This window comes from Drosophila sechellia, chromosome 2L, assembly GCF_004382195.2.
Source record: "Drosophila sechellia strain sech25 chromosome 2L, ASM438219v1, whole genome shotgun sequence".
Lineage (NCBI taxonomy): Eukaryota > Metazoa > Arthropoda > Insecta > Diptera > Drosophilidae > Drosophila > Drosophila sechellia.
Genome location: NC_045949.1, coordinates 19,858,045 through 19,871,755, shown reverse-complemented (window position 1 = coordinate 19,871,755; position 13,711 = coordinate 19,858,045). Strand labels below are relative to the sequence as shown.

Genomic DNA, 13,711 nt, shown 5'->3' with positions numbered 1-13,711 from the left:
TCCTAGTCCGCATCCCCGCCAGGCAGACGGCCTGTCACTTAGTCAGTCAGCCATTTTGTCAGTTTTGTCGGCTTGTTAGTCGTTCCAACTAGCCACAGCCAGGCAGAGCTGGCTGCAGATCACGAGTTCGGGTCTGGAAATGCGATGAAGTCTTCTGCGGTTAGTGGGCTGTCTTTCAGCTGCAATTTGTATCTGCACCCATAAACATATCTCTTTGCCATCTCTCGCACGCTTAGCCAGTATATGTGATCATCGATTTTTGTACTTTGCATAATATGCAATGATGACAATGATGATGATGATGTCTGGTTTGTCATATGATAGGCGCCACAAGTTCCGCATCGCATCGCATCTCATCGCTTCGGCCTGTCCTTTGGGCAATTGCATAACCCCAACTTGGCGATGGGAATGACTGGGGACCCGAAACAAAGGTCAAACATACCCAAAGTGCATTTACGAGCGGAAAATGTCACTGCACGCGCTGTCACTCTGAACGCTCAAGTCTTCGGTCTCCGGCAATTGTTTTTCCACTCAATTTCAATTGTTGTCGGGGCTTTAAACAAACAAATGAACATTTTTGCGCATTGCAGTCGCACTTTTAACGCCCCTTTCTGTTTTGAGGGGGCGGGCTAACCTTAGCAGCGACCAACCAACCCCTGGGTAATTTTTGCAATTGTTGGATAATATTGTCCAATTTCAGCTCGTTTCGGCCGCTGACGCGACTCTTGATTTAGTGGATCGCAATTTAGGGGCTCACGATGGGGTGGCCAAGCTAATTGGTATATATTTCCTATGTTGACTGCGATTTTTAGTGATCCTTTTACATAAGGTATCTTTATGCGACTGCATATAAAGCTAAGCTGGAAGTATGGCATTGAAACCACTTCATTTTCAAGACCTAGCTGCATTTGCATAGTACAGAGCATGTCTCTTTTGTTTTAGCCATAAGATTGCATACAAATTATTATATGTTTATTGTAAGCAAGTGGAACCTTATCTTATTTACAAGGGAATTTCCTCCACCTTTTCATATTTATGAAGGAATGTGTGCTATCCGACTTAAATAGGGCCTTCTAAGATCGTAAATTATAGGAATTTTAAGGTAACTCCAAGAATGCATTCGGGAATTTCCCATGAAGCGCGGAGACAATGGAGCTGCCTTGTGCGAGTTGGGTAGAATGAATATATATATAGCGAGTATACCCAAGGAACGACCTCCATCGAGCGGTGAAACATGCATATTTCCCACACAAACACACCCATTACGGCAAGCACACTTAATTGAAAACGGCATCTATGTTATATATGTAGTACGATTATGCAGCATGTGGCCGGGGAAGGGAAACAACAGCGAGGGGCAAACTAAAAGATACATTAAAGTTTCCAGGCGTGGAGAAACTTGGCGCTTCCATGTTACGATCTTCTTGGGCCCGAAATGCAGTTGGCCCTGTTGTGGCTGCAGTTGCTCACGGATTTAATTACCTCGCTGAGATCCAAGCCTGCCTCCGCACAGGGTTGCTAACGATCACCATGTGAATTCTCCGGCGTTGCGCCTGCGCATTTCCTCAGCTCTTTGCCTCGATTTCTGTAGTTTTCTGTAGCTCTCGAGTTTTTGGCCTATGGGAACTAAAAGCCTTACAGTGCATTCTTCGTGGTACTCTTTTTTTTTATTTGGGCAGCACTTTCGCATGTGCGGCTATGTGTTGAACATCTGCTAAAATATCCATAAAATCGTTGATGGTGCTGTTGCGCCGCCAACACTTTCACACATTATGCTAGGGAGCTTGTCTTACTGGTTGTAGCTCATTTTGTTTTATGGCCTGTTCAATTTGATGTCAGCTCTGGGCCTTTCGAGATAGGAGTTCGTGTGGGGGATTTCTTGGGGGCTGATTGAAAATGGGAGTGGGGCATGGCAGAGAAACTGAGGACCTCGGATAACCAATCGATAGATTCAGCACCTAAATCTCTCGAACAACCCAATGGAAAGCTATGATATCAGTCATAGCTTAGGCAGTCAGTCATAGATATAGGCAGTCCTATATCTTTATAAGTATCCTTTCCATTCCGATTTAAATTTCTAATTCTAATTGCGTTCACTTTAGTTTTTAAAAAGACGATAAACATTCCGTGAGAATACTAATAAGACCCTAGTATAGCCGGATGATTGAGAGCTAAGCTTAATTAGTGCAGTGCAGTTAAAATCTAATCTATTTAAGCGACACTCAACGCGCTTTACGACCCCATATATTTATCCGTTCTTGTTTCAACTCTTCCGCCCCTTTGATTCGAAATCGCCGCTGCGGGGTAAGAACCCATTTCTTCCATCATAAATCATTAGATCTCAATTTAAGTCCGAACCGGAACCGTAACAAGACAGCAACATGACCACGAAATGAACTCATTTTGAGTTCACTTTACTGGCCGTAATTCTAATCAGTAATCTGAGGGCACTTAATAGTCGTCAACAACTCGCCGACACGTGAACGATCTCCGAAGGCTTTACGATCCATTTAAGCCCCGGGAACAAGATTGGAACACCGGGAAATGCTCTTGGCCCAATCAATCGAAGTTGGACTCACCTTTCTATGCGAGACGACGAGCGGCGGGTGATGATGGTGATGGTGGTGGTGGTGATTGCTGTTGTCGAACGCTGTTGGGTAAACAAATGGGAGATTAAATATTGTAAATTAATAAAAGACTTTGTGCAAGTGCAATCAATAAATTCGGTTACAGTTAGCGGGAAATCATAAACGAGTCAATTGCAATTAAGCAGAAAGCCAAACAACAGCAGACATTGTTCACCTTTCCAATTGCATTTTAAAAATATGCAAACATTTCGAGTCTCAATTTAGTTTTCTTAGCTCTGCAACTTCCGCACTTGATGGCCAAACCCAGTTCATAAAAACGGGCGAAAGGCGGGGAAAACGGGGGAAAACGGGCGACAAGCGGGCAGAAATTGTAACAGAAATAACAAATACCAGTGCTGGAAACGGGTTCAGCAATCATAAACTTGTTGTGCAGACAGTCAGATACCGGGGCGGATTGGCGGTGAGTCGGCGGTACAGGGAGCGGTAACGGGAGCGGTACTGGGAGCGGGACTGGGACAGGTGGTGCTGGCAACTGCTGACTGCTGGCTGGCGACTGGGTGGGGCGGGGCGGAAAATTGTCAATGGACAAGCCGAGCAATTGTATTATAACTCATATCTCTATAAGCCACATAACGCGCCTGGCATTTTGTTAAACAATTAAATGCAATTTTGAACTAAAAAAAAAGTTGACTCAGCAGCGCCGCTACTCGACGCTCATGCCAAGGTGCTCGAGTTGGTTTTTTTTGGTTTGATTGGCTGACCGGCCGGCTTTTCATTACAAGCTGCGACAATAAAGACACGGAGAAAGGGGTGGACTGATGGGGGGTGGCCAGTCAGTACCCCCATATCATGGCCCAGCAATTCCACTTTGCAGTTTATTAAGCGTGACTGACTGACCAACCGGTTGGTACACCCAAAACTTTAAATACCCACATAGGCAAATATTATTGCAATCAACTTGATTTTGCGCTGAGATAACACAGTGTGGTAAGTTAATTTTATGGAATATTCATTCAAGTTATTAATGTTTTATGCATATTTAGCTTACAATAAAAATAAAAGCACTTCCTTTTTTCCGAATAAAATCATATGTATTATCTACACGTGCTCGAAATAAATTAATTTTCCGCTCCTAAGCTTCGTAATTAGAGTAGTTTCCTACCTGATTTACTTCTACCGCAATAAAAAGTTATACAATCCCGAAGTGATTCATAAGTCCCATGAATTACGGGCATTTGATCTTAGCTCTTTGGCCCTCCATTGTGTTGGTTCCGCATTAAACCCTCGACCTAACTACAGGTTAACGAAGTTAGCGGGTCAGACAACCAGAACACGGTTTTCGGAAATAAACCGAAAAAATGGTACAAAAAAGGCTGCACACGAAAATAAGAGACAAGCTCGAATGCCCAGCATGATATCATTATGATGTGGTTGTCCATCACATTCGCAGGAAATGACTCAAAAAGAGGCAACTTCTCGGGGGAAGAGGAGGACAAGGAGTTGGGGTTTTAGGCAAATTCATCCCAAAATTCCAACGCGGACACGACATGCCGCGACTCAATAATTAAATAACAAATATAACTTTTCGAGGCAGGCAGTCGCTTTCAGCTTATAATTAATTGACATTTAGCAAAGAATTTCAAATGGAAAGAATGCCTCCGCCAAATTTGCGCAAAGTTGGGCTTTATTAATGCCTGATTTATGAGACAGCCGCAACGCTTCTTCACTGCGAACATGTGCATTTGATTGAGCGTTATTGAATAAGCTTGCGATCGTTACAATTTAAAAGTTCACGCAGAATCAGCAGATCAGCAAACATCTGGTAAGTACTTGAAATTTATAACTGAAGCTGAAGTTTATTCGCCATATGTTGAGCCAGTATATTTTTTATGATTTTTCATCTGCGTTAAATGGTTTAGATTATCTAAGGTATTACCTTGGCTGCGTTATTAGAACAGTGAATATAAGCAATCAAGTAAATGGCCATAAATAAAGGGTAATTGCATGTCCAATTCTTGGTCAAAGCTAAGTTCTGTAGATTACATTTGAATAATAGTTCATATTAGTCTAAATTCATATATTTTCACAAGGCCTTATGGTTGGTGGCAAAATGTATAAAATCACAGTGCCTTATCTTGGAATGAATCACCGGTCGGTCAGTGCGTCAATTCGAAGTCGGTTAATTGGCGATCCGACATTGGTTGCCAAAGAGAGTGGTTGGGATCCTACTTTCCTATACACATGGTGTGTTGTGCACTTTGCTCGTTCGAATGAAAGAAATTAACGAACCCATTTCGATAAGATTAGATTGCCGGGGAACCGCTCTAAAGCGTGGACATTCGAAATTGAATGGGGAAAATTGCATTTCCGATTGGAAAATTGCGAAAAACATCGAAGTACACGGCGAGCAGTCTCAGGGTCAGACAATGGACTTTCCTCCCGTCGAATCCAATTAATAATAATAAAGCCAAGCACTTGGCCAGCCTGGCTTCCAATCTCATCATCCCACTTGCATTTCATCAGGTTCACTGGAAACTATATAATAAAGTCTTATAAATGTGCTGCTGCGGGATTTTGTGGTAGAGGTGATGGGATGGTGGATGGTGGAGTGCATGGCTCTGATGGTTGACCAAGTGGCCTCATGGCAATTTACTTTCTAATGTCAGGAAAGTCATGTGCAAGTCAACGGCAACCGCACGCTGACTGGGTTTCTTTTGGCTTGCAAATATCTTATAGAAATTGATAAATAATCTGGGCAAAAACTGCGATATCTATGCAGATTTGTGAGCGAAATTAATTAGACGCGGCGAAATTTGTTGAGGCGTTAGAAACGTTAAAATCGTCGGCATTTTAAAGACCATATTTTGCCACTGCCTTTTCAACCTCGTTTCTAACCCATAATTTAAAGACGCCGAATGCCTTTGGCAGTCGTTTCATATATTCGTATATTTACATCGTCTATGGGCATATTTGAAGTATTTATCAATCAAATGCGGGCAATGAGCTGTTGATGAGTTTGCTCCCCCTCCTCTGATTCATTTCGGCTTCGTTTTTTGGTTACACCTAAGTGCCTGCCGCGTCTCTGCATTCAAATTATAAATTAATTAATAAGCGCGGATGAATAATGGATCAGGAAATGATAGATAGTTGCCAATTAACGTAATTACGGGCGTTGGTTTTTCGAGTGGTTACTCAATAATCGAGCGGAACTAAACTTTGTAATTTTAAACAGAATCAAATTGGGCTTTTTTATTTCATTTGAGCTTCAATTTGTTACAATTTTCTTTCAAATTTCATCGTTAAGTGTACACTTCTAGAAGACTTTTCCGATTTTCCCTTTAACTTAAGCCATAACATTTGCTTTAAGATTACCCCATAGATCATTAACTCAAAAACCATATTGCCAACCAAATTCCCAGGCTATGTTTCGGACGTTCATTGATGGCTGCTGCTTTTTACATCATTTACATCATAAGGAAATTCACAATAGAAGCGCACAGTGCCCACAAAAACCCAACACAATCCGATTGTAACCACTGTGAAGTAACAATTCCTGCCAGAGATATTCCGAATCAAGTGAATGGCATTCCGAACTCAGCCCCAAAAACCACAATGTCCATGATCCCCATTCTTCAATTATCGTGTGTGCATATTCAATATTGCATAAGGTCTGGAATATAATTCCCTACAAAGGGCGTGGACAAAAGATTCCCAATTTTGGGCCTGAACCGCTTTAAATGTCACTCTTGCTTTCATCTTTTGTGATCTGGAGAGAAAGAGCAAAATTGTGTGTGTTTATGGCCACCGATACCAAATTAACGCAGACAAATAGACATACAAATTCATAAGATATGCAGACTATGCAAATTCGCCACCAAATTAAAATAGTTCGCAGCTGCTGAAGCCAAAGTCAGGCCAAATACCCACTGAAGATAGCCGGCTATCCGTGTATCTGTATCTCAAAGCACAGACTCGTCAACAGGTTGCTGCGGCGGACCAACAACAATTGTTGTTTATGGCAGTGTTGCTGGTGTTGTTTCCACTCTTTGAGAAATGTGAAAGATGAAAGCGTAAATGCTGATTAAAGATTGTTTCTTCCATACGTATGCCGTGTACATAAATTTATATTGTAATTTCAGCGCCGGCGATATGCAAAGTGAAAGAGATTCGAGTTTTTCACTGAGCCGCAGTCAGTCAATCAGTCGGTCGGTTAGTCGGTTATGATAACAGCGATATGGCACCACCCGCTCCACAGTCTTCAGTCCCCAGTCTACAGTCTTCAGTCTTCAATCTTCAGTCTTGAGAGGCAATCTGCAGTCCGCCGTCTAATTTCACAGTCATCAAGGCGCGGTATCAAGCCGCGTAGAAAGCGAGAGTCTCGATTACAGTTTAGTTGCGCCTGCGCAGTCATCGCGGCCCGTGGAAAATCGCCATCAAGGTGAATTACCCCAACCGGAGACGCCCACGCCCCCCAGTAAATGTGTCAAGCGAAATTGGATCGGCGGTTGAAGATGGATGTATCTCACGAATACATCAATTAAACGGCTAAGGCGATTGCGATAGGTGCAAAAAATGAGATGCATGTGGGTCTGCAGACACTGAATTGGATTTACCTAAATTATTTTGTTAGACTTGGATATTAATGACTGACCTTGGAGGTATATAAATTAACTTTATTCAAAAACGGAGCTTAGTGGAGAAAACCCGACATAGTAATCGTTTTGGGATGACACTTTTAAAGGAACATAGATCCACAAAACAAGGTTATACCACCCATTTTTTTGTTTAGTTTACTTGACCAATCCCAACAAGGTCGTTTGAAGCTATAATAATATATGACTGCAGCCCGTATCAAATAATCTAATCTCCGATATACTAATAATACTAAAATATCCCTGCAAATTTGTTAAGTACCTTCGTAGACTCACTGACCCTAGCTTTGGTAAATGCCCATAAATAGACCCTTATCTAATGTATACACAGTACAATAATTTAGCTTATCAACACTTTCTTTTCAGTTGGCTTGTTCTACCGCATATCCGAGAGTCAGGTTCCCATGGAGCAGATTTCTACAGTTCACATTCGTTGGAAACACGGGTTAACAAACCTTTTAGCAAGTTTTCTTGACTACCTCCGCGCCAAAGCTGTTTATGTGGCTGCCACTCGACACACATTTGGAATATAAGCGGCGACATATAGGTGTTTTATTTACTTACAAAAACGATAAGATAGGAATACGAAAAATAGCTCTATCGGCGCGCATTTACTCGACGACTTTGCCGCTTTCGATTGCGTTTAATTGCATCAAAATTTATTTATAATTTGGAGCGTAAACAAGCGATTCATGGTCAATCGGATCGGTTGGACCCCAAATGTGTCCGCTCAATGGGCCCCACAAGTGTCATCCACACAACGGAGGGAAAAGCGAGCCACAATTTGGATTATCGTCTGATTTATTGGGTCTGGGACGCACTTTCAAAACCAAAGTCTCTTGCATTGAGTATCTATGTCTGCGTCCGAAGGCGACACAAAGTATTTCCATTTCAAAATGCAGCCAATGGTCAGCGGATTTCGTAACTCGAATGCAAACTGCACAGGTGGACAAGTTTAGGAGAGGCCCAAAAAATAAAAACACAAATACGAAATACAAAATACAAAATAGCCCACCGCATTTGGGTCTCTGAAATTTGGTTCAGGTTCGTCGTCGTGCTTATGTCATTTGTTGTCATTATGAAAAAATTATTATATTAATTGTGTCCCAAAACTGGAGCGTCAACAATAGCTGGCAATTAAATTTGGGTCTATGATGTGTCAAAAAAATATAAGCCAACGCGGAAACCTAAAAGCACGTGGTGTGGTCCCCTGGAAAACATAAACTATTACTGCCGCTTTATAATATTATAATAAATGCATTTCAGACAGCTACCTAATCCGAAATAAACATAATATATGGTCTCGAATTCCAAGTTACTTTGAGTGGGTTACGAGGTTGCAAAATCGAAATGTTTGGCGGTTGGGAAATAACTTTGACCGGCTAGCTAAAACATTTTCTCTGAACACTGTGGAACTATAAATTAGCTGCCACTAATCGAAACATTGAGAGAAGAAATCGTTGACCTTATCATCTTAAATTGAAGCCATTTCAAAACTCCTCCATCGGAAAACGCCCCACTCTAATGGCTAATTGAGCCGACTGAAGTGCCTAATAAATAGGCATTGCAATTATCATTTGGTAACTCTTCATTTAGACTCCACCCAAAGCTGTGCCAGAAAAAGAGATAAGCCCAAGATTAGCAACAATTTCCCCTCCTACTACTTAAAGATACTTCCATGAGTCTTTCTTCATTTTCCTCCACACAACGGACAACAAAAAGTGCACCAATTTGCTGCTGAGCCTTAGTTTCGTTATAATTTTGTTTGGTTTTTTTTAGTTTCGGGCCATTTTTCGCTGGCCGTTGTTTGGGTAATTTTTAGTGTAATTATTTAAACATTAAACCAGTTGAGCGGCCAGTTGTTTGTATTGTCGGTGAAAACAAGAAAGTCATAGACGTGAAAATAACATATCATCACCCAAGCGGATGATTCGAGGCCCAAAAGGGATTTTTTCTAGCTTTCTTTCAGATCTCTTTGATTACTTCGGGTGAAATGTGTTTGGAAACGGAAGAATCAAATTAAGTGAGATGAATCAAATGAAACGCGGCGAAAATAAGCAGAGTAAAACACATTCAGCATTCAACAGCTGACTTGGAAGAAGAGAACCTACCGCAACAAATGTTCCCTTTCCATTTTCCCTATGCCCTGCTTTCACGATTTTCCTGTTTTCCGGTTTTCCGATTTTCCCCAACTGCGCATGACCCATGACCTTGGCGAGAAGGCTCCACAAAATATGTGGGCGAATTTTCCAGTGGAAAATTCTCAATAAGCGAACACCTGCTAGCGCAAGCCGTTTCCCAATTTTCTGCGAGCCTGCTGAAAAACGTAATGGCGAGTTTGTGTGTTGACAGATTCAAGCGCCAATTTTATCGGTGCGCCCGTGAAAATGTGGAAAAGCCTGTGGAAACTGCTGCGCGCCTAATCGAGGCGCCAGAGGGCGCGGCGACCCGACGGCGCCGCCGACGTTTTCCCATCAAAAGCTCCGTCTCCCACGCCCCGATTTCCATGGTCGCGGGTGCTCCCGAGGGTTCCGATAGTCTCCGAGGGTCTGGAGCCGAATTCGACACAATCAATGATTCGCTGCGCCCGTGGATGCGGTTGTCAGGAGGCGATGGAGCGCGATTTTCAGCCAGAGACCAACGGAAATCGAGACCGAAATCGAAATCGATGCGGCAAGTTCAAAGCCCGCACCGCAACAATGTAACCTGCGAGAACGTTCCACCGATTTGGTGTATTTGCTTCGGATAACACAGAAGCAGCCGACCGAAAGCCATTAGAAGGTGCTGAATCTGATGGCATCCACCCGTCCGGGCCGTCTCCCATCTGTAATAACTTGTTTGAGCAGACTAATTGCCCCCGCTGGCGGTTCTCGAGGTTGCCGGGCCAAAACCTTTCGATATCTCACCTAATGGCTTGGATTTTAGCGGCTGAATTAGCGGCAATTAAGGTGTTACAAGGTGATCTCTGTTTGGCCCGAGGAAAGTCCGGATGATAAGCACAAACAAAGGTTACGTGTGAACTTAGATAAGAAATTGACGATCATAGACCTTTAATTAAAGAGCTTTAAGAGTCAAGAATATTTTTTAGGCTATTTATAAGTTAACTTTTGAATTTTAAGTAGTATACTGAAATGGGGTTTAAAATCCCCTTAGGAATTTAAGAACATTACTCCTGACACATTCCTACAGCATTATCAGCCATCTATAGTTCCTTCACCTCCGAGATACACAGTTCAATTAATACTGTAACTTCCTGTATCTGCGTGCCCTTAAGATTACCCGTGTACCTGGCTAATTGCCTATAAGAGCTAACTAATTGGCCTCGCTGATACAAAAGCCGGCTATAAGCAGAGTTGGCCTGGCCAAATAGAGATAGCCAGGCCCATACGAAAAAAGATGCAATGGAATGCAGTTAATGCCGCAGGCCAAAAGCTGAGCTGAGTCACATTAAGGGCCACCTAGGAGAACGAAATCCCAGATTCCCATCACTACCCACTCAGGAACGCATTTTCCAATTAACGTGGCTTATCTAAAAGCCGATAGATTACCGACCTGTATTTTGACAGTCCCGCGCAGACGAATGATTAAACAATTAGCTGCGAGACAGACTCAGACACGTTCTGTAGATTCAGAGATCGGGAGGCGAAAAGGTATCCCCCATCAATAACAGCGAATGCAGGGGGAATGCAGAAAGGAAAGGCTGTGATCGTTACACTGGGAAAAATCGACTTTCGTAGACTTTGATTGGATGGTATTGCGGCTAGGAAAAGTTTTCAATCTTCCGCCCAATCCGAACATGACCTGCCTTTCTTCCAGTGATACTTGTGCTCTCCGAGCCACAAAAGAAAGTGAAAAACCCTGCTGATGGGGTACTGGGATGCGACCTTCTTCATGGGAGTCGCCGTTTACACTTTCCCAAGCCAGCACGCAATCAGACAGAAGGCAGAAGTGGGGAAAACCCCAATCAAAGCTGGCTGGCTGCATAACTTAAATGCAGAGGTCATCGTCGGATGGCGGATAGTGTGGGTTGTTTGTTTGGAAAGCGCTGGGACTCCGCTGGCGATGGCCGGACGGTGCCAATAGTCAGATGGATGGCACACGGAAACCCACATCACGGCAAATGTCCGAAAATAAAAGGCCGAGAGAAAGAAGTTAACTGTGGCTTATTAACTGAAAATGAAAGCGTTTGCCGAAAAGACAAAGACCCCTCAGCATTCGAAGAGGCATCAGCGCAACCGGTTTTCCGGCCCAGCTAATCACAGCCCCAGTTTTCATCACTGTTACAGTTCCGCATCTGAAGTCAACACCCAACTGACCTCTGACGGGCCGAAATACACATAAACTATGTGGGTACACATATACATATATCTTTAGGAAGACCCATACAAAAATAATGTGGAAGATTGGTCAAAAGATACAGAACTTAACACAAAGTCGAGAGAATATGCAAGTGTAGTCAAAGTGCATTGGCTCGCAATGTAAATTATTTGTGATTTAAACATGTTACTATAACTGTAAGAAAAAACGACATTAAAATGTCATTTGGGGTTGCGCCAGGTTCATTAGGTTATCAATTCAAATTGTTAGTTGATCAATGTTGTATTAAACATTTCCACTTCTATAGAGATTCTAAAGATTGTCAGTTGTGTACGGCACGGTAAGAAATAAATGTTATAACAATAACTATGAATAAAGATAAATTTTAGTTCAAATATTTTCAGCATGATTAAAAATAAAAAACAAAATTCAAGGAATAGAAGTTCTATACTAGGTTCATTTCCGTTAATTAAACAACTAGCATAACCTATAGGAACACTAATTTCCGCTAACCGTAGCCGTGAGAAATATGCATATTGATTTTTCAGTAGGTCGGACTGCTTACCCCTGTTGATGACGCTGCTGTCGCCGCTGCTGCTGGCGCTGTGGTCCGGCTCATCCACAATCACGTCGTGCTGCGGGGGTAGGGGGCTCTGCTCCTGCTGCAGCTGCTCCTTGGGGGTCAGCTGATCCGGGCCGGAGAAGTGGACGCTGCCGTCGCGGTGGAAGTGCAGCTCGAATCCGGTGGGCAGCGCGGCCTCGTAGTCCGCGGCACAGGTGTGCGCTTGGACGGCCACCTGGTGGTAGAGCCCGGCGAACTGGTGGATCAGGGCCCAGGCCTGGTCCTCGGAGAGCGGGGCCTTGAAGGAGTCCAGGATGTCGTGCAGCGTGACGCACTGTTCCGGCGAGGAGCAGCGATGGAAGGCTTGCAGGATGAGCGGGCGGGCTTGGCCCGGCTGCTGGGGATGCGCACTGGAGGACATGGCCAGCTGGTCCGCTGGCAGCTTGTGCTGGGCATCGCCGTTGGCGCTGTCCGGCGATGTGGACAGGAAGGCATCTTCCTTGGCGTCCTTGAACTTTCCACTCGGGGTGGGTGTGGGCGTGGCCTTGACCTTGGTGGGCGGCGTGTCCGCCTGCTCCTCGGCCTGGTGCTCCGTCATTGTGTGTGTGTGGCTATCGATGGCTTTCAACCCGATTCCACTGCAAACCCGGCACTGGCCAACATATAATTGATTTTTGTGCCTCTTTCGGGTGGGCTAACCTGCAAAATTCGCGGTTTGTTTTTGGTTCGGTTTGGTTTAGTTTCGGTGTTGTTGTTTTTCTGTGTTGTTGTGTGTGGTAAAGGCAAATGAAACTTCAATACAATAATAACACAACACGAGGGGATGGAATTCGGATTCCCGACGCACCACAATTCTAATATTTTGTTTGTCGTCAGCTACATTAAACACAAAGCACAGGGTATAACAAAAAACACATGATTTTCGCTTGAGAATATTGAAAACTGGCGTCACGTTTTTGTTTTCGCACTTTTTGAGTCGGCATTCGCAATTCGCCGTTAGACTCTGCTGGGAATTTCACAACACTGAGGAGATGGAAATCACGCACTTTGCTTTATTTTTATTTTCTTCTGTTTAATTTGCATTTCTTCATTATTTGAAATCTCTGTTTTTCTTCGGCAATCGCACTTCGTTTTTTTCCCGGCTATTTTTTACAGACGTCCGTTCGCCGCGAGTTGCTAATCGTAAATGACACTATCGTGCTCAAATGCATGCAGCATGCAACAATGTTGCCGACTAAAATGTTGCCGGAACGGCCGTTCCAACTGGAGTTAAGAGACAATTTATTTCGTACACAAAGAGAAATTTCTTCGCTGTGTTCTATGTGGAATTTGAATTTGAATTGAGGGAATTTTATTAAATTAAAACTCTTCTCTTAAAGACAGCTGATTCACATAATATAATAAGATCACATAAAAATGAAGAGTCGATTCGGCAGAGCGCGCAAAAAAAACAAGCAATAGCGCGAGAAAAACAAGAAGTTTCTCTTTTAAAAATGTTTACTTCAAACAAAAAAAGAGAATTATCTCTTGTCTTGTTGTTCTCTCTTTGTGTGGAAACATGCAAAGCAACAAGATGATGCAACATTCCCAAA

The 13,711-nt window shown here is 43.2% G+C and overlaps 2 protein-coding genes across 5 annotated transcripts in view; one reads left to right on the top strand and one right to left on the bottom strand.

Annotated features, from left to right (window-relative positions):
* LOC6618124 (protein spire) overlaps nt 1-13,309 on the bottom strand; it is a 40,129-nt gene extending 26,820 nt beyond the window's left edge. For 3 of the 4 annotated variants that reach the window (XM_002042386.2, XM_032714054.1, XM_032714053.1), the window contains exons 1-2: nt 12,123-13,308; nt 2,580-2,650 (exon numbers count right to left, since the gene is read on the bottom strand). In XM_002042386.2, coding sequence (XP_002042422.1) covers nt 2,580-2,650; nt 12,123-12,717 — 666 coding nt within the window. In that variant the 5' untranslated portion in view covers nt 12,718-13,308. Of the gene's footprint in view, nt 1-2,579; nt 2,651-12,122 lie in introns of all 4 variants that reach the window. The other variant, XM_032714056.1, reaches the window with a different exon arrangement.
* Nucleotides 6,836-8,548, top strand: LOC116800217. The gene is given in 2 exon segments (XM_032714057.1): nt 6,836-7,223; nt 7,603-8,548. Coding segments are annotated over 2 exon segments (234 nt in total). The 5' UTR covers nt 6,836-7,160; the 3' UTR covers nt 7,774-8,548.
* Nucleotides 13,310-13,711: the final 402 nt, after the last annotated feature.